The sequence below is a fragment of the Oculina patagonica genome, chromosome 8 (genome assembly GCF_052425735.1).
Source record: "Oculina patagonica isolate OP01 chromosome 8, crgOcupat, whole genome shotgun sequence".
Taxonomy (NCBI): Eukaryota; Metazoa; Cnidaria; class Anthozoa; order Scleractinia; family Oculinidae; genus Oculina; species Oculina patagonica.
In genome coordinates this window covers 9562970-9589872 of record NC_135765.1, presented here as the reverse complement: position 1 = coordinate 9589872, position 26903 = coordinate 9562970, and the positions used below count along the sequence as shown (strand labels likewise).

Here is a 26903-nt window from a genome sequence, read left to right as displayed (position 1 = left end):
CAAAAAGTGAATAAATCAAAACGGAAGACGATTTTTGTCGAGCGTGTTTGTCGGGAAAGGTATAAATAAACAATAATCTCCATTTGGCGCGAAAATATGCACTGACATTTGTCCGCGGACATAACCTGTTCCGAGAAGCGAACAGTTATCCGAGAGCGAAGCTCGAGGAAAACTGTAATCTTCAAGGAACAGATAATGTCCAAAGACAAATATCAGTGCACATTTTTGAAGCCAAATGGAGGCTATTGTGTTTATTATATTTCAATTAATTTTACGCAAGGCTACTCATTTTGGGAGACCTTTTCTTCAAACTATTAAACGTCGACGTTCAAAAATGTTGCTAGTTTGTTGAGAGTCTATTCAATTTTACAATTCACTTGAGATGAAAACTTAACGTGCAACGTAAATCGCAAAGTTTGAAAACTGGTGAATATCACTTGGGGAATAACATCTGATATTCCCCAGTTTTGGCTACATCACTTGACGTTTTTAGACCAATTGCGAGCGCGAAGATTAATTGATGGATTATAAAGCTGATCATAGCCGCTAAGCCAATCAAAACTGTGGAAAGGCATAATCCATTCCTCCACTAATACTTATGAACAACTTACTCGCGAATCCTCATGTCACAAGAACCAATACCAGAATTAGAAACTGCCTACAATTAGACGGCTAACTCGAGGTTTCTATCGGTTGATAGTTGGAGAGGGGCGATATATCAATATTACTATTAAAACTATTCCATAAGAAGCAAGATTTTAGCGGGAGTATGTCGAGGTTGCAAGAAAATCGGATTAAAGTTAATTAACAATTAGACTACGAGCCTGAGTTTTCTCTCAGTGAATATTCAGTATTGCAGCCAAATCCTATGTGCCCAGGTACTTTTAAGCAGAAAAAAATCAAGAAAAATTGTCCCTTCAAAGAGCACGCTCACGTGATTTTGATCTATCAGCGAGAAAACAAAAGGAGGACCAATCGATTTGCGTACTTCCAATAGAAGAGTGAGTTTCTACTAATATTGCTTAATCAACAAGTTGACCAGCACAAGTTTTATTGTTTTAACTCCACTACAGTAATCATTCGGTCAATAATTCCCTTGCAAGATGTTTACACGGCCTTCAACTCAGCCTTGACATCCGGGAAATCACGTGTGAAGCCCTTACTTACAACTCTGCCCTTACATTTAATGGCACCATTTTAAAATGACTATCCCTGTAATTAAATTTTGTTACAGTTTCATTGGCGATCTGATTAAGATGGGTCGTAGTCTTTGGTAAGTTGTGTGCTGGATTGTTTTTTCTCAGGCCAACACCTGCAAGGAAAGCAGAATATGGTATTAAACGAGTTTGTTCGCAAACCTAGAAGAGGACTGGGATAATGTGTTGTTATGAGTGTAACCTGGTAAGTAATCTAACCTAGACGATGTCTACGTGTGTAGACGTCTTACGTCTCGTAGACCTCTCTAGCGAAATTGTATTGCCACAAATTTCAAATACAAATGTTAGTTGGCCTCAAGTCATACAAAGGCATTGTTCTGTTTTGACCATAACTCTAAAGTTGCTGTTTATGTCCACTAATTAAAACACCACATGGATTTTGTAAACGTTATCGTTGTTGGACTTGAGACAAATTTCAGCGAGCGACTCTCTTTTGAAGCCTGGTACTCTATGTCAGCCCTAAACGCCTGGAACGATTACATCACAATCGCGAAAGCCTAAAAAAGGAATGAGCGACTCTTTCTTGAAGCCTGGCACCCTATGTCAGACTTAAACGCCGGGAACGATTACATCACAATCCCAAAAGCCTACAAATGCATCGCAGGAGCCTCGCGCTAGGTTTTTTTTCAAATAGCGCTTTTACTACTTATGAAGGATTTGGAACTAGCCGAAACGTCTAAAGACAATAAACCAAAGTCAGCAACAAGCCCTTTTAATATTAATATGTCCACTCCTGACTTCTCATATTCAATAGTTACGTGACTTACTTGACGGAATCTATAGACAAAGTTGGTACTTGATGCTCCAACGTTTTCCCAACACTTGTCTGGATCTGTCTGGACTCCGTGCCTGTCATAGTTACTTTCAGCATCAAGGGAAGACCAGCATTCTCCGTAAAACTGCACAGAAAAGTACTCGTAGCCTTTATCTCGGGCCACCAGCGCACACTGGCGTACCGTAGCTTCCATGTTGTACCAATCGATAAACGCTCGGAAATTTGCGTAGTTGTCGGATAAGGCACGATCATCCATCTTATCCTTAAAGCATCCAACTGGCTCAAATTCAGGCAGTGGCTCTGTGAAGAGAAAATGAATTTAAGTGAACGTTTTTTAGCAACTAGGAGGAGTGAGTTTTCTGGGAACGTAACTGGATTGATCTGAACGTCCCAATTAACGAATTAACGCATAACTCGCAGAACGTTATTAGGAAACGGATATTTGAAATGGAAACGAGAGCAAAACATTGTATGGGAAGTAGCCTAAATTTAAACTGACGTCTTAAAGATAACAATTCAATGGCAAAATTAACTGACTGGCAACCTACATATATCCCATTTTTGCTAACGGCTTAAATTTAAATCTTTATTTTCAAGATAAACTGTCGCATACACTACTGGTTATAACTTCTGGCGACACTATTCAACAAATATAACGTGACAGTTAGTCACGAATGCCCTACCCTCAATCAATGTTGAAAATTAGGCAGCAATAGAAGGCATATTTTTCACGCTGCAGAACATTTTAAAGGTGAAGATGGGGTCAGATCCTGCTTCAGGTGAGAAACAAAATGGTGTGAAGATCTAAATAGAGGAAGATTTGCAGTCCTTACCGAACGAATAAACCACACTATGAAGTCCTATTCCTATGCCATTTGAACACTTGTCCTTGTTTTTCTTGGAAGGCGACTTGTGCAGATAATATTTGTCCTGGGAATCAGGTCCTGATAGACACAATCCACCAAAACCAAGAGCAAACACCTGATAGCCTTGGTCGTGTGCCAGTTCACCACACTGCATAAGAGCCTGGTCCGGGTCCGGTTCTTGTGTGAAGTCACCGAGGGTCTCAGAGAACAAGCCTTCGGGTGTCTTGAAACAGCCGATCACGTGTTCTGGAAATATTCACGAGAAGAAAAAGATTGGAATTTTTGCCATCCATTATTTCTTTTTGGTACAACATATGTTGTACATACCTTTTTTTTTTAGGTCAATTTGTTTCCAAATTGGGTTGATGTATTCCATCTGGCCATGGAAATAACACTCTTCAGTGTCAATTATAATGTCATAAAAAATGAATTCCTTGATTGCGATTATTTATAGTTTCAAATTGTTTTATTGATTGAAAACACTAGGAAAAAATAAAAAAAAAATGATGTTTACCCCCCCTCGTTACAATTACACAGTGTTGTAATGTTAATAAAACGTGATTTCCTTGTCTCTTGTTACTCCGGCTCTAAGATTTCTACTCTTTCGCTCGGTACAGCGTTCGTATTGACATGTAAATGATCATTTCATTACATATTCAACATGCAGGATCTCCTTAAATGAAACTTGGCGTTAGTTTTTTGTTGTAAGAATTGCACGCAGCTTACGAACCCATCTTTACGGAGGTGCTTACTATAGTGGACTATACCGGGAGACCCCCCCCCCCTCCCCCCTAATGGTTACCTTTCTTCAGACTGGAGACCTATAAAAGTGTAGGGATTTCACGAATGGGTGTATAGGAAAGAGTAGGAAATGACTTTATTTAGTTATCTACACGGACTTTTCAAAATATTTCGAAAGAGACATATCAAACGTTTGATTAATTGACGTATTTTAAAAAACAGTTGCAAAGTTTAGAAAAGTGATTTTCAACTGTATGTATGTGAAAGGGGTATCATTTAGTTACCCCCTCCCCCCCCCCCCCTCCCCCTTCTCCCTGGTTTCGTACCTTTACAAGGGTTATCATCATTGCACGGTTCAGTAATTGATGGAGGCTTGGGTTCATGCCCACATTGTATATCCGAGACTTCTTCAGTTTCTCCCAGTTTGTTTGTTCTTGAACATGTGGTGTAGTTAGTCCGCTCTCCAGGAAGGCAAACCGTAGAACACTGTGTAATAAATTGAGAAATAATTTTAATAATGACTCGCAAAGTGGAGATAATTAGAGCCACTCAAGTGTAGGTGTTTACATAGCATAAAACGGTGAGATAACCTAACCATAGCTTAATACTAATGCAAACAGCAAAGTATTACTTCACTCCAAAACGAAAGCGATTGCCTAAACAAATCATAATAAATGTAAACAGCCATCTTGAATTGAACGTAGGGTATAATGGGAACGTTTTTTAAAAAATATTCTGCTAATGCAGGATTAACATAATTTTGATTCAGTTTTGTAACTTTTCAAAGAGGTTCTCAGTTTCTGCTTTTGGCCATTAAGTTTTTGAATTTCCTCAAGCTCTAGCTACTAAACACTAGCAGTGAAACAACTTTTAATACAAGAGAATTCACAGTCTTGATTATCTTATAATCTTCAATTCGCGTTAATCGACTTTCAAACGACCTGACTCTGGTCCGTTAGAAATACCACATCCATAAAATACTTTTAAACGCTCAATCATCCCGAATAAGGGAAACAGTTTTATTTGTTTCCCGAGAATTTTAACATTGAGACGAGGGAACACAATTAACTGGTCTCTTAAGGGATTAGTCATCAAGTGATTTGCTATATAAGACAACGAAACCATCAGAAAGACGGCTTACTTCGATCAACATTCGCGGGTAACAGTGCACTGTTACCCTCTGGCGTCATAATTTTGCGATGTTGCCCGCTCCGACTTTTTTGCGGGAAACAGTTTTATTATTTAGACTGTATGTGACCTGGAAGTAGCCAATGAGAGCGCGCGCTGTTGGGAAAAATTCAGCTACATAATAATTTCTGTTAGGACCCATACCCGAGACAAATGTGATGTCCGGTAAGCAGGGCATTTGATCTCATTGCAGTAGCGTAGTTCCTCTGGTTTTGGTGTCGAGTCACAAACTGAATCTGATTCGATCTGGTAATGAGTATCGTTTATCTTTGCACGACAAACAACGGACCGCGATTGGCTTCCTTTTCCACACGTCTTTGTACAAGACTGCCAACCAGATGCGTGCCATCTTTTATGTCCAATGTTCGTGCAGAAGGAAAAGTTAAGATGAAACAACGTTAATTAACAAATATAATAGAAGTGATATACACCTGATTGAAGAAACGTTGACCCATGAAAAGCTCAAACTATGAAGGATAAAGCCGAATGGAATTATGGGTAGACAGCATTGTTAAGCTTAGTAATATCCCAGTTATTTATAATCAAGGCAATATTTTCTTTGAGAGCTTTAAGAGCATGATTTATGCAACCTATCTTATGATAATGTTCATTCTGTCACAGATGACGATTACTTTTTCGGATTTCCCAGTAAACATTTGGGTCGCATCCTTTATCGTTTAGGCTTTTCACGGATCAACGTTTCTTCAATCAGGTATATAAGAAACCAAGAATAACAATAAATATAATAAAGAAAGAAAGAAAGAAAGAAAGAAAGAAAGAAATAGATCTGTCAACAAAAATTAGTCAGTATTCCACCTTCAATGAATCAGTAGAATCCACACTAGGTTTCTCCATTCAATTAAATTTTACGCCAAACAATTTATAGACCTTATTCGATAGTTTTACAAATAATACGCGCGGATATTTTGCGAGTTGCGTAGCATTTTTCCGAGCAAAGTAGGGGCGAGAAAAAATACGAGCAATGAGAAAAATTTCCGCTCATATTATATGTTAAACCATCGAATAAGGGATTGATAACATTGATATACTTTAAACAGGCAAGCTTTGAAGAAAATTTAAACATATTCTATTATTAGTCTAATTCAGAGAACAGAAGTTACTGTTTCTCATTTCATTCACTTTTTCGACTTACCCAAAGCAAAGGCTTGTAGCGTTTGGCTTGAAATTTTCACCACAACAGTCAGCACTAGCAGGGGACAAATCATCAGACCTTACACAACGTACCTCGCGTGTCTGCTGACCTGTTCAACAGAAAAAAACATAATACATGATGAATACTAGGACATTAATGAACGAACAAATAAACGAAGGAGATTCAGATAATAGTACGAGCCCCTTAAAATAATGTATATTCAAGGCAACCAGGTCATTGGCACTCTCAGTCAACATACAAGAGTGTTTGAGACTGCAAGAGCAAGGGCCGATTAGTTTGCGGCAGTTCAACAACCTTCCTAGAAACGTTACTTAAAAACCAATCAATGATTTTATACTTAAAATATCAAATCATTGCATTATGTTATTGCGGTTTCAGTGAAATGCGAAGTCTGAAATTCTCTTCTTAACCAACGGTTTACGCTTTTTGCTGCCGTCAATCATCTTAGCGGACCTCTCGGGAAACAGAAGTTCACTTCATTCGGGTCAACAGGCCAAGTCTGTCAGTTGTGATTGGTAGATCTTGATCCATTTTGTCTGTTTCTGTTTTTCATGGTTCGTTGGCTGTCGTCATAATTATGATTGACGGCAGCAAAAAACGCAATCGTTAGTTAGATTTTGAATTCCAGACTTCGCATTTCACTGAAAATCGCAATAATGAAAAATTCAAAAGTAATAGCAAAACCAAAGACTGAAGGTTTACAGACCTGTTGAACAGTCAGACCAACTGCTGGTAATCCAGTGACAATTTGAAGGTTCCGGAGGCTCGTTCGACGCAAGTTGTCTGTAATAATGATAGTCAACTCCGACGTTCTGCTGCCCCGGCAAGTGTACATACTAGAGAACAAGAAATGAGGTACTAAAATCAGAAAAAAAAACCCTCCTCTCTTTGAAATTCAAATCTGATCCCTATTGTTTTTTTTTCTCCTGGGCCGGGTTGTGGGAAAGTCGGAATGAGACTAATTCAGAATTAAAAGTTGATCAAGGATTAAATCTCTTTTTCATAAAAGTGTATAGATTATGTTTTGTGGAGTTTGAGATTAGACGACGTTAAAGCTGGAGGAGAGAAAATATGAAGAGAAAACCTCACTAAAACTGTTAAAAAATTATAAAAGTCACAAACAAAAGGAGATGATAAAAGAAACAATCCAAGTGTCTGTTATTCCCAACAGTCTTGGAACACAGTTGTTGTCTAAAATCCCAGCCCCCTTTCGCCCTTTCTTTCCTAGGATAATGTGTGCTGATTTTGTTTTTATAAATCTGGTGTTTTCTGCAAAATCAGCCTGAAAATGTTCTTAAGGACCGGTGTTCTTAAATTTTTTTCCTTACATCAAATACTACATAGACTACCAACAGATGAAATCAATGTACACGCATAACATTTTAATTAATTAATGAGTGGAACTAGCCTTAAGTACATTAATCAAGGCATTTTGGTCCAACAATCTAACTGGCAGCCAAATTGGTACTTTTTTGACCAAATATCAGCCTGAGTGTTCTTAATCCATTTGTTCTTTTATGCGGGTTTTTACTGAATTCTACAACATTGTTTAGGGACAAGGAACGTGATAGCGGTTTTAAGACGCAGTTTGGTGAAATATCAGTCGGAATATGAAAACAATTATTTTATAAGTATTTGATAGGGCCCAAGGTCTTTTGTCGCTAGTGATAGGTAAGTCTATATTCTACTGGCTGAGTCACCATTTAATCGCGGCATGGAGCTCGTTAAAAAACTATTGATTCAGTTCGTGTTTCCTAATAGATCAGCCATATCTTGACCAAAAGTTGTCAGTGGGAAGTTAAACCAAATGAATCAAAATAGTATATGATACAACGCAAAATAACCCAACAATATGCAACAATACCAGCTGCAAGTCAAATCGGTGATTGGTATTAGTTAAATACCCACAACCTCATAGCGAGGCAACGTTTTGGGAACTTAATGAGTTGAGTTGTTGTCATCTTAATATATGGTGATGAAAACAATCTATCAGTCAACGCATGCTTTTATAAAAGCAAGGCGTTTGGGGACTAATGTCTTCATTCAGTATGCAACTTTTCCGAATTTTTCTTTTACAAATTAGTTCCTTGGATTGATTAACAACATTATGCATATCTAATAATCTTGAAGAGGGTGTTACATCCGTAACAATATAGAATCACTTACCACTATTTTAAGAGTCATGTTGGTGGGCCCATCAATTTCTAGGTGGTCAGGAGATTCGTAGTCATTGCTGTAGGATATTTTTGTGCCGGCATTGTAGATGACCTTGCTTGACCAAGTTGGCATTGGAATCAAATATTTACCATTCTCATCTTGAACACCTAGGGAAAAAAGAAAACAAAAGTCAAAACAAGAATTTCAAATACAGTAAGTTGTTCTTGAATAGTTTAATATTCAGGTGTGAATACCAACATCTGTCATTTTGTGTCCTGCGTGCCGCCATTTTGGATTTAATGACGTCAATACTTGGCCTTTTTGCTCCACATGGAACGAGCTATTTTTTTTTCTGATAACAGGTAAAGCATTGGGGTCTTATAAGTCAAATGGTAGTTCACGAGGAATTTAAGCCACAAAAGTGCTGACAATTCCAATCTTCCTTTGCTTTCCAGACTCCTTAATCATTTCCACAGATTTTAAGTTTAGACAATAAAGAGATAAATATGCATATGGTTCAATGGCAACCGGCAAACGTCCGATTGCCGTCAACTCTACATTCAGTTCTTTTTCCTCGAGTTATTAAATAAATCCTTGAAAAAAAAAAACAGGTTCACGGAAAACTCAGTGATAGTAAATGTCGGAACTGTTTGCCTTAAACGGGAAGGCAAACATGCTAAATTTTTCTTATTGAAATTTTAACGACACTAAAGGTTCCAGCACTAAAGGTGTCCATGAACTTCTTACCAATAATATTATACTGAATCACATTTCTTTGCTGGAATACAGCATTGGAAGTATTCGCAGGTAGAACAACAATGGTGTCATGACCCCAATCTAAATAAAAAAAAAATCACATAAAAAATGTTATTAATTTATGCTTTGGCTGGGAGCATTGTGTTGTCCGCCTACAAGTTCCGTTACCATCGCTCATTCGTAAGTGACTAACGTAAAAAAATAGTCGAACTTCTATGTTTCATTGAGGAGCCACTCTCCCGTGTAAGGTCAAATCAACACTTTCAGTTAAGGAAAATTAAGTGAAAATAATAAAAGTTTTTCATATTTTCGAAAATATGCAACATTTGATGTCAATTTTTTAGACATTTTTTTTTCTTTTTAGTTACGCTTTAGTATGGATGTAATGCTGACCGTTTTCCACGACATCGATTTTGGCCGATTTTCAGAGTGCTATTGGCCCCACTTTCTGTGGAATGGATTAAATCTTAACCGAGCCAACACACCGTGCTCTTACTGAACCTCTCCCCACTCATAGTTTAAATAATGATAATGATAATGATAATGATTTTATATAGCGCATTTTTCATGTGTATATGTTCAAATGCGCTGTACACCAGACCACAACACCGGGAGCTTCGTGCCCTACTCTTTTCGAATAGTGTGTGGGTTCTTTAACGTCCCCTGTTATAAGAATGAAGATACAAGAGACGGGACCTACGGTTTATCGTCCTTTTCCGAGAAGACTAGAATGTCTAACCATTTGCAAATAAGTACCAAATGCTGGGTTACCTCTGTGATGGCCGTAGCATTCCATCCAGGGGGAGCAGAAATACTCTAAATCGTTTCATGCTACGAAAACAGCAGTTTACCGCTAACTTTGTAAGCGACCTATAAGCTTTTAGACTTATTTTTACATTAATATAAATCTTACCGACAGTATAGTCCTCTGTGTAGCTGGATTGCACAAAAGTACACGAATCTCCATTTCCATTGCAAACTCCACATCTATCCTTTAATTTTCCAGAATTGAGCATGTGATCACAACCAACGGCCTAGAATAGGAAAATACGAGCGCTGACACAAAATTAAGGAAGTTGCTATAAGGTTTCCGTACTATTTCTAAAATGACATAAACGTCTTTATCTCGGATTTATATGTTTATAATACAGCCATTTTTGATTGGCTCAGAGGCACCACGTCACTTCAGAAAACAACTACGATTATATTACTTTACTCGTGCGCATTGCAAGTGACCTGACGGTGTCATTTGCAACAAATATAGATAAAAACTTTATAGAAACTTTATTAACGTGTCAAATAACCACTTAGCTCGGGAAAAACTTATACTAATTTGGGGACACAAAATGAATACATTCTAAAAGGTAACTAAAAAAATATTTAAAACTATGTAAATCCTAATAATACTTATCTACTAATCTAATAAAAACTGGTCTAATAGCATAGGAATTGAAGATGGTAATCGCTAAAAAGATAAAATTATAAGATTCTCTAATGATGATGTGCAGAGGGAACAGCAACTGCAGCCATGATCGAGCAGTAAGCTAACGTGACACATTTACGTATCTTATTTTTGAAAGTATTCAAAGTTTTTGCCGTTCTAATCCGTTCTAACAAATAATAAACTCGCCCAATACTTTCTAACACTGGGAGTTGATTAAAAACTAAACAAAGACAGAGCTACCTTTCGCGACGTCTTGTATTTATTAAAGCAAATTTTAGCTCAGAAAAAAAGAAGTAAAACAATTTTACTCGTTGAAACAGTCATTCGTCTCCGCCATAACAAAACATGGTTATTTGTCAGATCAATAACATACACTTTTAGTTTTCTCAAATTTGTCTAACAATTTCGTTTTTTGTGTGCGTTTATCGGCTTTAATTTCTGATGCTCTCTGAAAGCTGGGAAAGTACTCATGTGGTAAAATCTATTTCTTACTCTTATCTACACCACAACAGCAGAAAAAAAGAGATAAAATATCGTCTATTTTCACGAGCTAAAGGTGTTCTCGATGCTCTCTGGTAGAAATTCTCGCGTAAATCCAAAACTCAATGAACGCTCGCTAAGCATCGACCATTTCTTATTTAAACTGCATTAAACCTTCGTCTTTGAATCAAATTATGTGCTGCCGAACAATCACGTATCAATTCAAGCCGAACTAATCGGCCACTTCAGAAATGAAGAAAAAATATTTTTCGTTAAGAGTCGATCAAAAACAACAATATTTTGATATATATGGTAATAACGACCGTTACGGAAGTCTCATTAAATACTACCTGGCATTGTCCCTGTATGCAGACATCATATACATAACGATCTGAAGTGCACCGGGTCCCATCGATAACGTATCCATAGAACTGATATTGACCGCCAAGTCGACAGGCTAGTTTACAAGGATTTTTATCTTAAGACAGAAAAAAAAAAAAAACAACAACAAGAAAACACTTATCATATATGACTATGTACGCTCATTCTTGACCTTGGTGTATAAATAAACGAACAAGTATTTTTGTCGCAAGGTCTGAAAAATTTATAAGCGAAGCTTTCGACTGTATCGCACAGTCTTCATCAGCGATTAAAATTAGCTCACGTTGTCTCGTGAATGCAAATTGTTTAATCACGTGACAACAGATGGTCAAAAATGGCGGGAAGATCATAGCCCCGTCTCAGAGAGAATTTTTTCAGACCTTGCGACAAGAATACTTGTTCGTTTACTTATCATATAGCATGATGTATTCAAGTGCCTCTTTACGGATACCTGTTTAATGTACCGTAAAGTGCTTGGTATAAGCCCTAGGTTTTTTTTTTTACTTCGGTGGGGGTTTCAGACGGGCTTATAGCTAGGAGAGTTTATATCCGAAGGGGTTTGTAAAAACTATGTAGAGATAAGCTGTGAAGAAACGGCTTAAAAGCCCAGATGAGCGATATGGTGTAAGAAAGCCACATAGTTTTGCAGTCTCCTTACAAACTTAAAGAGGATTTAAAGAGGGGAGATACTTAAGGAATAATAGGTATTGTTGATACTGTCATCGGCTAAATTAACCTGGACTTTTCTGCTTCATTAACTAACTCATGATTTGTTCAAGCTTAAAGAAAAATATTTCATTTCATACTTGGAGGATAGTAGGCGGTGTAGTTGGAATTTATTTGTTTGCATTGCTGATCACGAAAAGATGGTTCAGATAAATCACACATGACCTGAAGACGGGAAGAGAAAGGAACAACAATAAACAAATTATAGATAAAAGAACCCATGCCAACTGCCAAAGAGATAAATCACTGAAATCGTTGGTTATTTAGGTTCTCTTACCTGGCTGTTACATATTTCCCAGTAAGCTTTTGATGGCCCAGCACAGTTTTCACCGCCATTTTCAGGTCTGGCAAAGAGAGAAACACAAACAATAAATAAACATCATGCGGTTAATATGTATCGAATCTCTCGGGTGAACACAGTTGTGCACTACTTTGTGTAATTTTTAATACTAATTCGTCCGCCCATCCATCCTGTCTAGTCTGGTCAATTCGTTTGTTCATTCGTTCGTTCCTTTGTCCGTCCGTTTGTACGTCCGTTTTTCCGTTAGCTCGTTAGCTCGTTTGTTCGTTCATTCGTTCTTTGTTTTGTTCGTTCGTTGGTTCGTTCGTTCGCTCGCTCGTTAGTATTTTAGCGAGTGAACGCATTTTGATCGGGTGAGCGCCATCTTGGATTCGTACTCGGGAGAGGATTGAGGATGATAGGAGAAAACGCGTCCTATGGAGTAGAAGTGTCATCCAACATGGCGGCGAATCTACTCGATCGCGAGCTAATACTCTCGCGCGCCCATGGGAAACGTTCTTTCGTTCGTTCGTTCGTTCGTTCGTTCGTTCGTTCGTTCGTTCGTTCGTTCGTTCATTTGTTCTTTCTTTTAATCGTTCGTTCGTTTTTTCTTTCCTTTACTCACTCTTTCGCTCGCTCGCTCGTTGGTTGGTTGGTTCGTTTCTTTGTTCCCTCACTGATTTGTTTAATTATATATATTTATTTCTTAATCGGACAGTTCAGGTCAACAAACAATCGTCAATCGTCAATAACAATATTAGGTAAACGTTTAATATATAAATCTTATCATGCGGAAATTAAAGTAAGTTATAACTTTTCAAGAGTAAAGAAATAACACAAAAAAAAGCCTGACAGCGGAGGTGTAAGGCATTTGGAAAAAAAACCGTGCATGGTTTCCTTAGTATGCCTCCCTCTTTTCCGATCTCACCTTGACTGTGTAAAGCAGACAAGGAACTGCTGTTGTGTCCAGACCTGATCATCATCACTCCTCCCAAACAGTATATATATTTTTTTTTTTTTTTATATATATATATATATATATATATATATATATATATATATATATATATATATATATATATATATTCACTGCTACCCATCCTCATTTTATAGCCTGAGCTAGTTAATAGGGCACTTCTTGTTAGTATTTTACTTACGGTGGGTTGGTGCATGTTCTTTCTCGGTAACGAACTCCTCCCTCGCATGATCGTGTACACGCGGTGAAGTCAGACCACACGCTCCAACCACCATTGATCATGGGCGAGCCGTTATCTACGCAGTAACCTTTAATGCACCACTTCAAATAAAAAGTAAATAGAAAGAAAGAAATACGAATCTCATTAGAAACTGGCTAAATATGTTTGCCTCGTGCTCTGATTGGTAATTGCATAGGGCTTGGTGTCCACACACTTGGCTAAACTCTGGACTCAAATCGTCTAAAATATAAGACGCTTAGCTTCACAAGCCCAAAATTGAAATAAAATTTCTGATAAAAAAGAAACGCAATATTAATCACATCGAGGTTTAATTTTAAGACTTACACTACGAAGTCCGCATGCCGTTCCATCAAGAGGCCTTGAGATACGAGACAAACACGTGTAGCCATCTGATGTGCAGTAAAGAGACCCACAATCACTCTATAAGAAAAAATTGTCATGCTGATTTTCTTAAATACTTTTAGAACGTTTACTCACTATAAGTGGTTATTACTAGCTCGGTGCATTTTACGTTCGAAAGCAAGAAAATTAAATTTGGTTAATGACACGGAGCACTTATAGCGTTCACACATGAATTATGTACCCAAAAACACAGTGATCTAGAAATGGTGTATGTATTTTTTCTTTCATGTGACACCAAGGACGCCGTTGATTTTTTTAATCTTTTTACGTTAAGCTGAAGAAGGTTACAGCAGTAACCAAAACGTCTAAACATGTTTTTTTGGTCAGTGTCAATTCTTTTTAATCCATTTCTAACTTTGCCTGGCTACAAATCCAATATTTTTATACAAGATGTGATACGTGTGTGCATAATTTATTGAACACAAATTAAAATGAAATTCAACTAACTAAAAGAAAACTTCCCACTTTTTCCTATTTCACTTCTTTTCCATTCCGTCATAAAAATATCATCAAAGCTGTGTGAATATATTTCTAGGTTTCTTTAAACTAGTCTCCAGTCCTACCTCTTTTTGAGGACACCTTCTGTATTCAGGTCCATACTGGTGTTGGCATTGCATGTCCGCGTCAGCTAGTTCACCTGGAAGCTTGGTGTAGAATGAGGCGGGAGGCTTGGGGCGGGTTGTGGAAGGAGCGTCATCCAGACATAGTGAGTCAATGCCCCTTAAACGGATAATAAAAAGAAGATTAAACGCGTGGCACCAATCTGGATAGATTTTGAAACGTTTTCGCTTGTACAAATACAATTAGTATATACTACATAAGTGAATAGTGCTTTTTGCGAGCGCTGATTGATTAACTCGGAGGTGATAAGCAAAGTACTATTTACCTCCACTTCGGTGAAAACACGCGGTGAATAAAAGGAGTAAAAAAAAATTTAAACTTAGTTTACTATGTTTTTAAATGATTTTCTCAGTGAAAAAATATGAATTTATGCTGTGGTGTATATTGTGGTGAAAAAGAACTTACATAAGAAAGTTCTGAATTTTCGCCTTGCTGCACGTAGACCATTCCACGGACCCAGGACCCCCTTGAAGGACCGATGACATAAGATTGACAGAATTGTTGCAATTGTTTCCTTCGGAATCATGACCTACACCGAGGCTGTGAAAAGGAAACAAAAAAATTAATAATCGAAATTAGTACTGGATAATGATAGTTGTGTACCTACATGAATGATCATCATCATCATCATCATCAATATCATCAGAATCATCATCATCATCATCATCGTCATTTTCATCGTCATTTTAATTGTCATCGTCATCGCCATCGTCATCATCATCACTTCTTTCTAAACCGTCCGCCTCTACGTTTTACTCCAACGGCATTTTTTTCCTCCTAACTTCAAGCAACCATGAACGTGCAATGTGTAGGCTCTCACATTGGTTCATTCTGATTACGATCACGGCCCAGCAATATCCAGCCTCCACCTCTCCTTGTTATCGTATATACTTACATACAACATTTCTGCCAAGAGTGACTAAACTATTTAACAAAAAAGCATTGCTTACTCACTTGTGCGCTGTTTCGTGTGCAATAGTATAAGCAGTCTGCAGACCGTTTTCTCCAACCACGCTGACTATATCATCACTGTGGCAAATTCCACCAAATACTGCTAAGGCTAACATTGCACAAAAAAGTACGGAAATCAAAAAAAAAACTTTAGTTGTTAGATGTTCTAAGTTTTCTGTATGGCAGGAAACAATTTTGTTGTTATTAATTTATCATAAAAATTAATACATTATAAATAGGCTCATAAATTTTAGATAATAAGGATTAGAAAAATGTTCTAGCTTACCTCCAGTTTTTCCGCTTTAAAGATAAAAAGGAAAATAATAATTTATTAGTCTGATATTGTTTTCGCACTATTCGACTAGTAAGTTTTTAGTTTGTAAATCATAATAAGGAGTTTTCATGCGCATCAGGAAATATAGCTCCTTTCTTACGAGCATATATTGCCATTAAGCTATTTCGAGGAGGGTTGTCCCACAGAAGCGTATAAGTAATAGTAATTGGACTGAGTGGAGTACAATTCAGGGAGTAATCGGGCGAGTCATTTCGAAATCGGCCGAGCACGCAACGCGAGGCCGATTTGAAATTACGAGCACGATTACTCTCTGAATTGTACGACACGAGGTCCAATTACTAATTAATCGTGTCAATAACAAAATTCGAGGTTAGAAAGTCTTTAGGAACCTTTTCTGTGAGAAAAAGTCAAAGGTAAATTCAGTTGGTTGCACAAAAAGTTAGAAAACAGCAAGAAAAAACCCATTCAAATGCGCATGATTGACGCGCGGATGGCGTAGGTGTCCAATTACAGGTATCCAATTTGAAGTTGCTCAAATTGGATACCTGTAATTGGACACCCACGTGATCGCGCGCCGATTACGCGACAAATAGGCGCGCGCAGAACCAATCAAAAACGAGAATTTTGTTATAGATACGATTATACGTAGAATTGTAGACGAAAAAGCCGATAGGTATTGTGGGTAGTGATCGTAAGGTACCGCTACCCGTAACACTGTATGACATTCTCACATACGCTTTTAAGCTTTATTTGGAATCCGTATGACATTTTTTGAATCAGCTATAAACAGTACGAGTCAACGGCCTTTAGAATAGCCGCATTCTTACTAGTATCTTAACCATTACTAAAAACTGGCAATGGTATATTGCAACTCCTGCGTTTTGATTGGTTAACACGCAATGGTATATGAGCTCAAATACCATTGACCACAAATGTGCCAGCTGATACGCGTCAACGAAAACAGGGAGTTCAAATATTGCAATTATTTGAGCGTTTTTAATAAAACAATTATTCCACTCGCGCTTGTTGGATATGAGATCGTTATAGCCAACTCAGCGCTACGCACCTCGTTGGCTATCTACCATCTCATATCCAACGCGCGCTCGTGGAATAGTTGTTAAATATCCACATATGTTACACTGCGTCCGTCTACGGAAGCCGGATATCGGCTCACCCATGTAGTTAACATAACCATCGACAAGCCATGGTTGGTTGAAAACCGAACTACCTGCCGATTTTGGCTCAAAGTAAACTTAACACAACTAACACATTAGCCTGTTATGCGGGTGTTTTTGATGCCCTGAATAATAGAGGAGACGAGGTAACGAGGCCGCTTCATTCAGCTTCACTCCTATTCCCTTTTCGTTGCTTTTTCCTTTTTACCTGCCGATTTTGGCTCAAAGTAAACTTAACACAACTAACCCGGCGCGCCATAATAAACAAGACGAAGGACTTTATTGAAAGTCTACACATTAGCCTGTTATGCGGGTGTTTTTGATGCCCTGAATAATAGAGGAGACGAGGTAACGAGGCCGCTTCATTCAGCTTCACTCCTATTCCCTTTTCGTTGCTTTTTCCTTTCTCTGCAAGCCTCTCGCGAGTTCGAATCCAAGATGGCGCTCGCCAGATCAAAATGTGTTCGCTCGCTAAAATACGCCTGCATACGCATTGGCCTCATTACCAAAGTGTCAGGGCGGTCTTTAGTATACGCCAGGGATTTTTTCCACGGGGTCCTATTCCTGTCGTTGTTGGAAAGTTCCGTGTAAACATCTATTTACCTCCAAGTTGGAGTAAGTTTAAATAGTCGGCCTTACAGTATTTGCTATTTGAATATTGTGACTAACCTGCGAATTAGAACAGCTACGTCGAATTGCAATGGATCAGATTCGTTATCTCTGTTATTATTACGAGCCCATGCAGCTACTTTCTGGATCACAGTACCGTGGCTGATACTTGAATTGGCAGGATCAACGCCAAGCTGTATGTAACAACAAACAAAGTAAATCTTGCCATCATTGATGGGTCAAAATAAAATACAAACTAGATGTAATAACAAGCCGTTTTAAGACCTTTACGACATCTTGGATCTCTTACCCGAGTATGGGTTTTGATTGTCTTTGCTTGGTTACAAATAAAAAGGAAGGGTCTAGTGGAGTGGAGCCTATGGGCTTAACCGTCCGAAGTACAAGGGTGGGGGAGGTGAGAGGAAATGATGCCACCCCTCTGGAGTTTTTTTTTGCAATTTTGAAAAGGGATTTACTCTGTGATGCTATGATTTTCAATACCTGTCTATTCATCCCTCGCAGAAATTAAATGATTTAGCTGTGTCTCTGTTACCTCCCCCCTCCCCCGTAGCACGGCGGGGATATGGATTAGCTTGTACGTCCTAAGGGTTAAATTTGGAATGGGGTATAATTTATTAATAAGCGATGGCAAGCCTGCCATAAATAATCAAGTAAAAATCTGTAAAAAAAATTTTTTATTTGATCACAACCTCGTTTTAGTAATTTGTTGTAAGGTGAAGCTCAGATTATTCAACAGTATTACCTCTTCATTTGTAACAAGGACAAGACGAGTTATTACGTAATTGATCTTTACGCTTCCGATTGTTGCGTCTTGGAAAATTCTGTCTGTCTGTGGAATATAATTAAAAGAGAAAAGTTGGTACATATATATTATTTACAAACAACCTAAAACTGTTGATTTTTTTTGGGCATATCAAACGTGTGAGATTTGAATGACTTGGAAGTTCTTCCATTAATAATTAGAGCTTCTTATCAGTTATATTTGAATTGTTTTGCTTTACCTCTTGCATGATCTCCAGTTTAAGATTTGTACACTTGTTTTATCCTTAGCTGGGGGCGCGGGCCGGCGCCGGCTCCGGATCGGCGGTCGGTTAAGAAGCCCGGCAAAGTTCTCTATTGTATGTTTTTGCCTTTTCTATTTTGGGGGTCGACCCTGCACAAAACCTGACAAAATACAATCGTTGTGTATTCATGCAACTAGCCAACAGAAACATTGCGATTACGTAATTCATGCATAGTGTATAAGCACAAAACAAAAGATGGAAAGGGTGGTGGAGCTTCCAACATAAACCTTGGCCTCTTTGTTTGCTCATTTGATGTTTGCCGGGCTTCCTAACCATTTCCCACTATTAACTATGGCTACACATTTCCATATCATTTACTCTAGATATCTTTATAAGGTTTCTACACTCACAATACTTCCTATAAGCAAAAGGAATTCCTCCGTCTTGTTTCCATGGTTGGCAACAAGTTGTTCATCCGCAAGTAATGCAACCTCCAAGTACTTATGTGTAATTCCAATGTCGTTGCCATCTGCTTGTAGCTGATTTGTTGACTCTAAAGAACTCACATCTCTCTTTGCTGAGATTTTGCCTAATTTAGTTTAGTTAAAGGAAAAAAGAGAGAAATGAGGAGTTAAAAATGAACAAATCGACCATGACAATATATGACAAACCTACCCAATCTCGTTCCCAGAGCCCACTTTCCTTCTGGTCAGCAGCAAGAATGCGGACTCTGGCCATGTCCGATTTGAAAGTCCGCGATTCACGAATTTCCGGTCGTTTTTGCTCAAATCTGATTAACTGACAAACTGATTGGCTAAACATGCTAAAAAAATCGGACTTGGACAGAGTCAGCTTTTTTTGGTGCTGGCCAAAAAAGTGCACTCTGGTGACGAGATTGAAACCTGCCACATATGTTTTAACAGTCATTTACTCTGTTCATGAATGTAATTAATAAGTACACAGCTTTTTAAGAATTCAAAAATAGAGTTTCACTAGGGCTTATTCGCACTTCAACTGAAAACAGATTGATTGATTTCTTGGACAGTTGGTGAGTTAAATTATTAGTTTGTAAGAGGAGAGCGTTTAACACTATCGTCCGCCTAAAACTAATTAATTATTAATTATCTATCTAAAGCGAGTAATATCTAAGGAGCTATGCCAAAAAGTGTTTTCTTTTTTAATTAGAACCATTGAAATTCGAGGTTAGTAGGCCTTCTCGAACTTCTCCAGTCATGTGTTCGTAATTTGTCATCGGTGTTCCCAGGCTATATGGTTGATCGTAAACCCTCGGGAGATTTTTTGTCTAATTAGCCTATTGTTTTGAGTTTTTGTGCGAATTGAAGAAAAAACCAAAAAAAACACAAACCCCGTAGCTTCTTGAAAGGCTCGAAGACTCATATCGTTGTAAGGCTGTGAAGGATTTCCTAACTCGAATTTATCATAAAATTAATATGGGCGCCCTCTCACCTGGTATTGTGTGACACTGCATGCCTTCCTGTGGTGATCTTCTATAAACCAAATGTGGCGTTGCCCCTTCCTTGCTTTCAAAATGCCGAGCAAGTCGTGTGGGTAGAGGATGGATCAGGAGAGTGTCACGTGATCGTTTCACTATACCGTGCTGTAAAACAATAACATCAGCCATGTGTTAGCATAACTCATTGGCTAACCAATGGGAAACTCGCAATCTGACTGAGCAAGGAGGTACCTTCTACTGATTGATGGCAGGCCCTCGCGAGTGCACGCAAGGTCAATAAATCATTATTAATTATTATTGTATAACACGACTAAGGTAGTCAGAGGGCTAATAACTAAAATTAGCCAATCAGATTGCTCCATTACTGATCGAATATCTTCTAAGTATTGGATCGAGTATTGTCTCGAACGGTCTCCAGGATATCTTGCGAAGTGAAGCTGATCCATGCGTTGTAATGGATTAAAAAAGGTGAAAAATTAGTAAACTTGACTCGCATGCTCTCCCGTACTTTTTATTGGTTTATAAAACAGCGTTAGGGAATTCCTTTCCGATCAAAACAACTGGTAGGTAATTAATAGTAGGGTTACACTCGTTTTTTTTGTCACTGATAAGAACCTTTTTAAATATAAGAACGTCGAGGCCGTGAAAAGGCCAAAATTAAAGAACACCCTAAGAACGTGTTGAAGGCTAAAATTTGGTTAAAAACGAATTTTATTATTTTCTATTAGTTGTGAGTGACAAAGATATGTACTAAATGAATCAATTTTTATTTATATCCAACCCGTTACCAACATTGTCATCACCCATCAGTTATGTGAACATGTAAAGATCGATAACTGAATGAATTTTTTTCAAAATTTAATAAAATAATAACATTTTAGGCGAAAATCTTTGAAAAAAATCAAGAACGTTCACCCTCGGCCAAAAATTAGACGTTCATATGAAAAAGATTGTAAATTTAACTGGATCTTACCAGTCCGTCAGTGACACTCAGTGCCACCATAGAATATGGATCCGATGCTACTTTTCCAGTTACGAACGACTTTCTGGATACTGGTTTTGTAATTCGTCGGCCTTCTGTGTCACGTGTCTCCAGCTGCAGACCAGGAGCCATGAATTTCGTGTTTCGTTTAACGCGAAGATCCAGTTTTTCTCCCAAGACGTTGATTATGTAACGGTATGGCGTTGCGTTGTCGTTTTCATCCTCAGCAAGACTTCGTTTTGATTTGCGGTTGAGTGAATATGTCACAAAATTGCCCTCTTCGTTTGCCTCAAACGGTAACGCGACATCGTATTCAGGAACTGACAAAAAATAAACAGATATATCCGATTGAAGAATCGTTAACATATAAGAGGCATAAGTCATGAACGATGCAACCTAAATGTTTACTGGGAAATCGGAAAAATTTATCTTTGTCTGTGACAGAATAAAGATGATAATAAGACAGGTTCCATAAATCATGCTCCTAAGGCTCTCAAATTAATAATCAATATCAATAAAAGGAATATTACTAAGCTTACCAATGATAACTACCCAGAATCACATTCGGTCGGATCGTTCATGATTTGTGCTTCTCACAGGGTGAACGTTTCTTCAATTAGGTGTAGACACCACGATTAAACCATAATCTATGGTCAAGTCTTAATTATTGCAGTGTGAAGGTTGTTGAGGGATTATTTTATATCTTCGCTGGAAAAATCTGAAAGTAACGCCCCACGAAAGTAGCAGCCAAAGTAGAATAAAACCGTCGACAAACGATCTCAACTGTTATTTAAAGTTTTATAAGGACGATGGGAATAACCGATACAGTACGCTGTGCCAAATTGATCCGATCTTTTTGAAAAGGGAATATTACTTTGTTCTGATGCAATTTTAATTCCTTTTCTGTATGTGTAAAACAAGAAACTGATTCCTTCAAGAAGGTTAACTCAAAAATTATTTAACTTCATCTTAAAAGATGGATCGACCGACGTATGTGACATATGCGTGCTATCACTGTTAGCAGCCGGGAGGGTAAGGACAAGTTTAAGCCACCCGAAAGCAGGGATCCTCCGTAAGAGGTGATTTTAAAAGCTCGCCTGCTAAATCGAAAGTCAAGAGAGTCCTTACTTCAAGAAACTTACGGTGGCTAACGGTCGCTGTTAATTCCCATTTAACCTTCTTTTCGGAAGGGTTTACGTTTCCCTTATTAAAACTCAAATTTACCCCATGAATATAACAATAACCTGCAATAACCCGTCTTTCGAATAAGAACCACGTGATCAGCACGCGCACAGGGGTAGTGGCGGCGGTATTGATACAAACCCCCATTCCCTGACATTAGACACAACACATCAAAAAAGGAAAAATGGTTGCCAAAATTTATTTTAATGCATATGTTTTCCACGTCGCCGAGGGCGTTGGATATTTTTAATGAAAATTCTTTCAAATTGGATGTTCTAAAAATGACCCAGCTGTAGAAAAAAAGTAAAAAAAAAAATCGGCAAAAAATCGCATAAAAGGGCCATAGGATGCCTGACGTCCTTCGTGTGCTTTTTTGACTTATTTCTAAATATACTTCTCAACACAGAGTATCAATACAAAATGTGATAAGATGATAATCATACCACTAGACAGATGCTCTTCTCCAAAAAATTGTTTCATTTCCTCTTTCGTCATTAGATGATGAAGTGGCTGCAAGGACGAAAGGAAGGAAGTGTTAGAGACCTCTCAAAATAGTACGGAACGAATAGAACAGTGATACCAATCAGTGTCAATTTCCTCCGACATATAATCTCATATATCAATACTTAGAGGATAGTTAACATTACTGTCTGTAGCCGTTAGTCTTGAAGTCTGAATATAACAATATTATTATAATATTATTTATCGCGGTTACTAAAATCGTCCTCAAAATAAATACTGACCTTAATATAGTTTGCAAGTAAAAATCCACAAGTTAATTATAACAAATGGAAAGGTGGTGATTAGAGAAGACTGGGGAAGATTTAGATGAGACGGACTAAAAGAACTAACTAAAAGAAGCAATGTTACATTAAGACATTTTCTGATAACTTTCTAATTGAAGGAAGCCTCAAAGCCGAATAGTTTTCTAAGGTAAAATAACAACAAAGGAGTAATAAAAACGCGAAAATAACCAAGAATGGTTTCGACTGACAAAGATTACGACCGATTACGAATGACGAACTTGAAAAAAAAATGACCCATTTTTTCAAGATGCGTTGTCCGTGACAAAGCTGCTTTAAAGAAATGGGCTTAATTGGTCAAGACAAGACGTGCAATCTTTTAGTCATCCTTACTTCGCTAAAATTATGTATATCTTCTGTTTCAGGAGTAGTAAATTAATGTTATCTGATAGATTTAATCTTTTTATGGGGTGTCCATAAATTTCTCATTTCGTACTTACGTTACGTTTACGCAACTATTCGATGTCTGATAATTTTGTTGCGAGTGACACGTACGATTCTGGAGATAACATAAATAAATGTTGTGGATGTATCATTTTTATAAACAGCGCTCAAAGGCTTGTCTGAAAGGACTAATGGAAATCAGCTAGATCTTACCGTGCATCTATTAGCATGCTTGTCAAAAAGAAATGAAAAAATACTATTTATCTGTCGTCTTTATTCAGTCAACTATACTCGGATCAAATTGACTTCGTTTCAATATAGTTTCACAGGCCTAATTTAATTTAGGTCAAAATATTACAAATCGTAAGCAAAAAAGTTTGGCCCAGAACGTAGAAGGCTAACGAATTGAATGGGACTCAAACTTTCTTCAGATACAACAATGAGTATTAAAACAAAAGCTTTCAGTTAAATGACTTTGTGTCACAGTCAAATTTTTCAAAAGACGAAAGAACACATTCAATTTATTCAGTGTCATAACACCATACATGTTCATAAACTGAATTTAAAGGATTTTATATCACCCGTATCGGCACTACGAATATTTGCACACGTGCATTTAAAAAATGTAAATGTAGTTTATTAATCCACGTAACATGAAAGAGCTCTTAGGAGCTTGTTAGAAAATTTGTGTGCATCGATGAATTTGGAATCTGAAATGTTGTTTTTTTTTGAAGGGAGGGAAATTGGACAACCCGGAGACAAACCCTCGGAGCAAGGACGAGAACAACCAACAAACTCAATTAACCTACAGATGACGCCTGTTCCAGGTTTCGAGTCGGCCACATATTAAAGTGGGGGGGGGGGGGGGGTGAGCGCTCTCGTCATGGTTCCACCCTCTGCCCCCTTTTACTGTACATATCGGTATATTTAAGACAATAAGCACAACTACCAACCAAATAAATGTCTCTTTTACAGTTTTTCCAACCCTATCTCGACTTGCAAGCAGCTTACAACGTCAAGATGCCGGCATTCAGCCCCAAGATTCTAATGTACGGGGGATTAACTACATTTAACTTATCGTGGATTTGCAATCCCTTTTAGGGTAACATGGAGCTCTTGCCGCCATTGTTAACAATTGACAAAATAAGGTCAAAATTTCCTAAAGTAATCACCAGTTGAGCCGCTTTTCTTGACACGCTGCTTGTTTGCTTGATTGTTTGTAAGTTAGTAGACCCATTTAACTTGACGTTATTGCAAAGTAAACAAACTGACACCTTACCTTTCCATTGATGACACGGTTTTCACCTAAATAATAAAAATAGAAATGGAAAGAAGAAATGAAGATTATCGAAAGAGAAACTTTTTTTCGAAAGAGCAACTTGCAAAAAATTAACACTTGCATTAAACGCCATGCGGACTTTTACCGACTTTAGTTCCGTTAATTTCTTAAGGGTACCTTGACATTTAAAACCGGGGACATTTAAAATAGTTTAGATGGGTTACAAACTAAGGGCGCTTCCATTAGTCAGAACTGGCCAGGCAAATCGGTATAGTCGAGAACAGAATTCCGTTGTTAGTCAGATTTTTCTTGTAAAATTGGTCAATGCATAAATATTATACACTTCTGTGGTAGATTTGTCAAAAAATCTCGTGGAAAAGGCCCATTTCACATTCAAAACCACAGGACCGGCCGGCCAATTCTGACTCATTCTGAAAAGCGCCTGAAAAGACTAGACAAGATTGATGGCTTTTGAGCTGTAAGATACACTTGGTGTAGAGCATGCACCGTAAGAACCAAGTCCATTGCCATTTAACATAACACAGCGACTCTGGCCAGCCCGACTAAACCTGTCGATTTGGCGTGGAAACGCCCTCAAATCACTACGAAATTGGCACGAAAATGCGCTGGCTAAAACTAACGTTCTGTTTTTACACTTACCGTTATGAATAAGCGATGATAAATAAAGAAGTATACACATCACTGAAGGTGGTAGGCTCATCTTGCCTCTAATAAAGAAAAAGCAAACAAACAAAAAACAAATTAATGACTTGCGACTAAGCTTTTCCATCTGTGGATTTGTTTTGCTACATGAAGGCCTCGCAAACGAAAAAGTAAAAAACGTGGTGGCAGAAACATTATTTCCTCCAATGTTCGCCCGGTTGCGAGCTTACCCAAAATTGGTTGTGGAAGCAGAAAATTTGCCACAAAAACGTTCCGACTATTTCAGAACATTGCCGAAGATTTCAGAAGATGTTTCAAGGACATCTGCGTATTCGAGAACCAAAAGTACATGTTTCTAATGTTTCAGAAACATGTTACATGTACTTTCGCAACATATGTTTCTCTGTTCCCACACCAGGGACACCTTTTTGCGAAACAAAATAAAGTTTTCACATCAATGTTTCCTTGATGTATTTAAGTCTTCTTTAAATCTTATTCCTATATATCTGGATTTACCAAGAGAAATATCTTACAAAGTAATAAAATTTGTTTTTTTTAAATTAGTTGCAACTTAGTACTAACTTCTCCTTTTTTCGCCATAACTGTTTTATTTTACAGCGGCAACTCTCTTTTTTCAATTTGTTTAAAATGCTTCTAGCGCTTTTAATAAAAAATCTAACTCAGTACAAATCAGGTTTAATGACCAAAGATGCATACAAAACAAACAGGCGGTTGCATAAAAAAACGTACAACGAAACGCAAAACAAGGCCTAACGGTTTAAAAACGTTTAAATGACCAAAAAATGAACTATAAAAGCAGAGGTAAAATTTCATATTTACTCCAAAGATACGCATCAATGCAAATTAAAACTACACCTCCTTTTAAATTTCATACTGGCAATAAACAGCATGCGGCAAAAATGAGTTTCTTATAAACCTACGGCATAAAATAATGATGATTTGAATGTTATGATAATAATGTTAAAAACAGCCAGTCAACTGGCGGTTTTTACTGACCCTCTTTTTGAGCAATTGTAAGGAACACTTACCAAGCTGAAACGCATGTAAAACAAGAATTAATTGGACATATTCAGTGACTGTGTTCAATACGGTAGCGTTTTAAATGTCACGAAGTATAACTTACAGTATTTTATCCACTAGGTTATCCTGCTCTGGATGCAAACAGATACGCACTTGCTTGTTAAAGGTAGCGGTTTTAGAAGGTTAAGTAAATAAGAAAAAAATCGAAAAAGAGCTCCGTATCCGCCGGCAATTTGTATGTTGCTCTTATCATCACAAGAGCCGTGGTTCGGCCATAAAATTAACGTTTGATGTTTCATAAGCATTAATTTGAATTTCTGGTTTTGAAGAAAAAAGCTGAATTGAGGCGAGACTTATCAATGTTAATTCGAGGCTTACAGTTACAATGGTCTTGAAATTGATACTGTTGAGTTATATTGCTTCTGAGTTGTCCGTCAAAGACGCCTTGAAAAGCCAGAAAATCAAGTCCAAAACAAATAAAATTACAATAACAAATACCCACCGCCGTAAGCTAGGTTGGGAACTAAAATTGGTGGATCCTTTTTTTTTCTTGCAGTTTGACTGCGTCAACAGCTATAGTTATTCTGCTCAAACCTTGCGTTGAATCGTTCAAGA

At 37.7% G+C, this 26903-nt stretch overlaps 1 protein-coding gene across 2 annotated transcripts; it reads right to left on the bottom strand.

The window, feature by feature from the left end:
- Window positions 1-1006: 1006 nt before the first annotated feature.
- On the bottom strand, window positions 1007-26903 carry LOC144662532 (A disintegrin and metalloproteinase with thrombospondin motifs 1-like). Of its 2 annotated transcripts, none has more exons than XM_078523359.1 (28): window positions 26791-26903; window positions 25245-25312; window positions 24585-24610; window positions 22562-22628; window positions 20928-21256; window positions 19948-20098; window positions 18891-19069; window positions 18219-18305; window positions 17516-17649; window positions 15663-15676; window positions 15380-15485; window positions 14831-14965; window positions 14368-14524; window positions 13727-13822; window positions 13343-13482; window positions 12183-12249; window positions 11986-12070; window positions 11149-11276; window positions 9788-9908; window positions 8866-8955; window positions 8128-8285; window positions 6668-6797; window positions 5941-6049; window positions 4932-5136; window positions 3926-4085; window positions 2826-3104; window positions 1985-2292; window positions 1007-1312 (listed from the first exon to the last, which is right to left on the bottom strand). In XM_078523359.1, the coding sequence occupies exons 2-28, from the start codon at window positions 25303-25305 to the stop codon at window positions 1301-1303; spliced, it is 3534 nt and encodes a 1177-aa protein (XP_078379485.1). In that variant the 5' UTR covers window positions 25306-25312; window positions 26791-26903; the 3' UTR covers window positions 1007-1300. The 2 variants fall into 2 exon arrangements, with proteins under 2 accessions (XP_078379485.1, XP_078379486.1); XM_078523360.1 differs by lacking the exon at window positions 26791-26903 and adding an exon at window positions 26392-26415.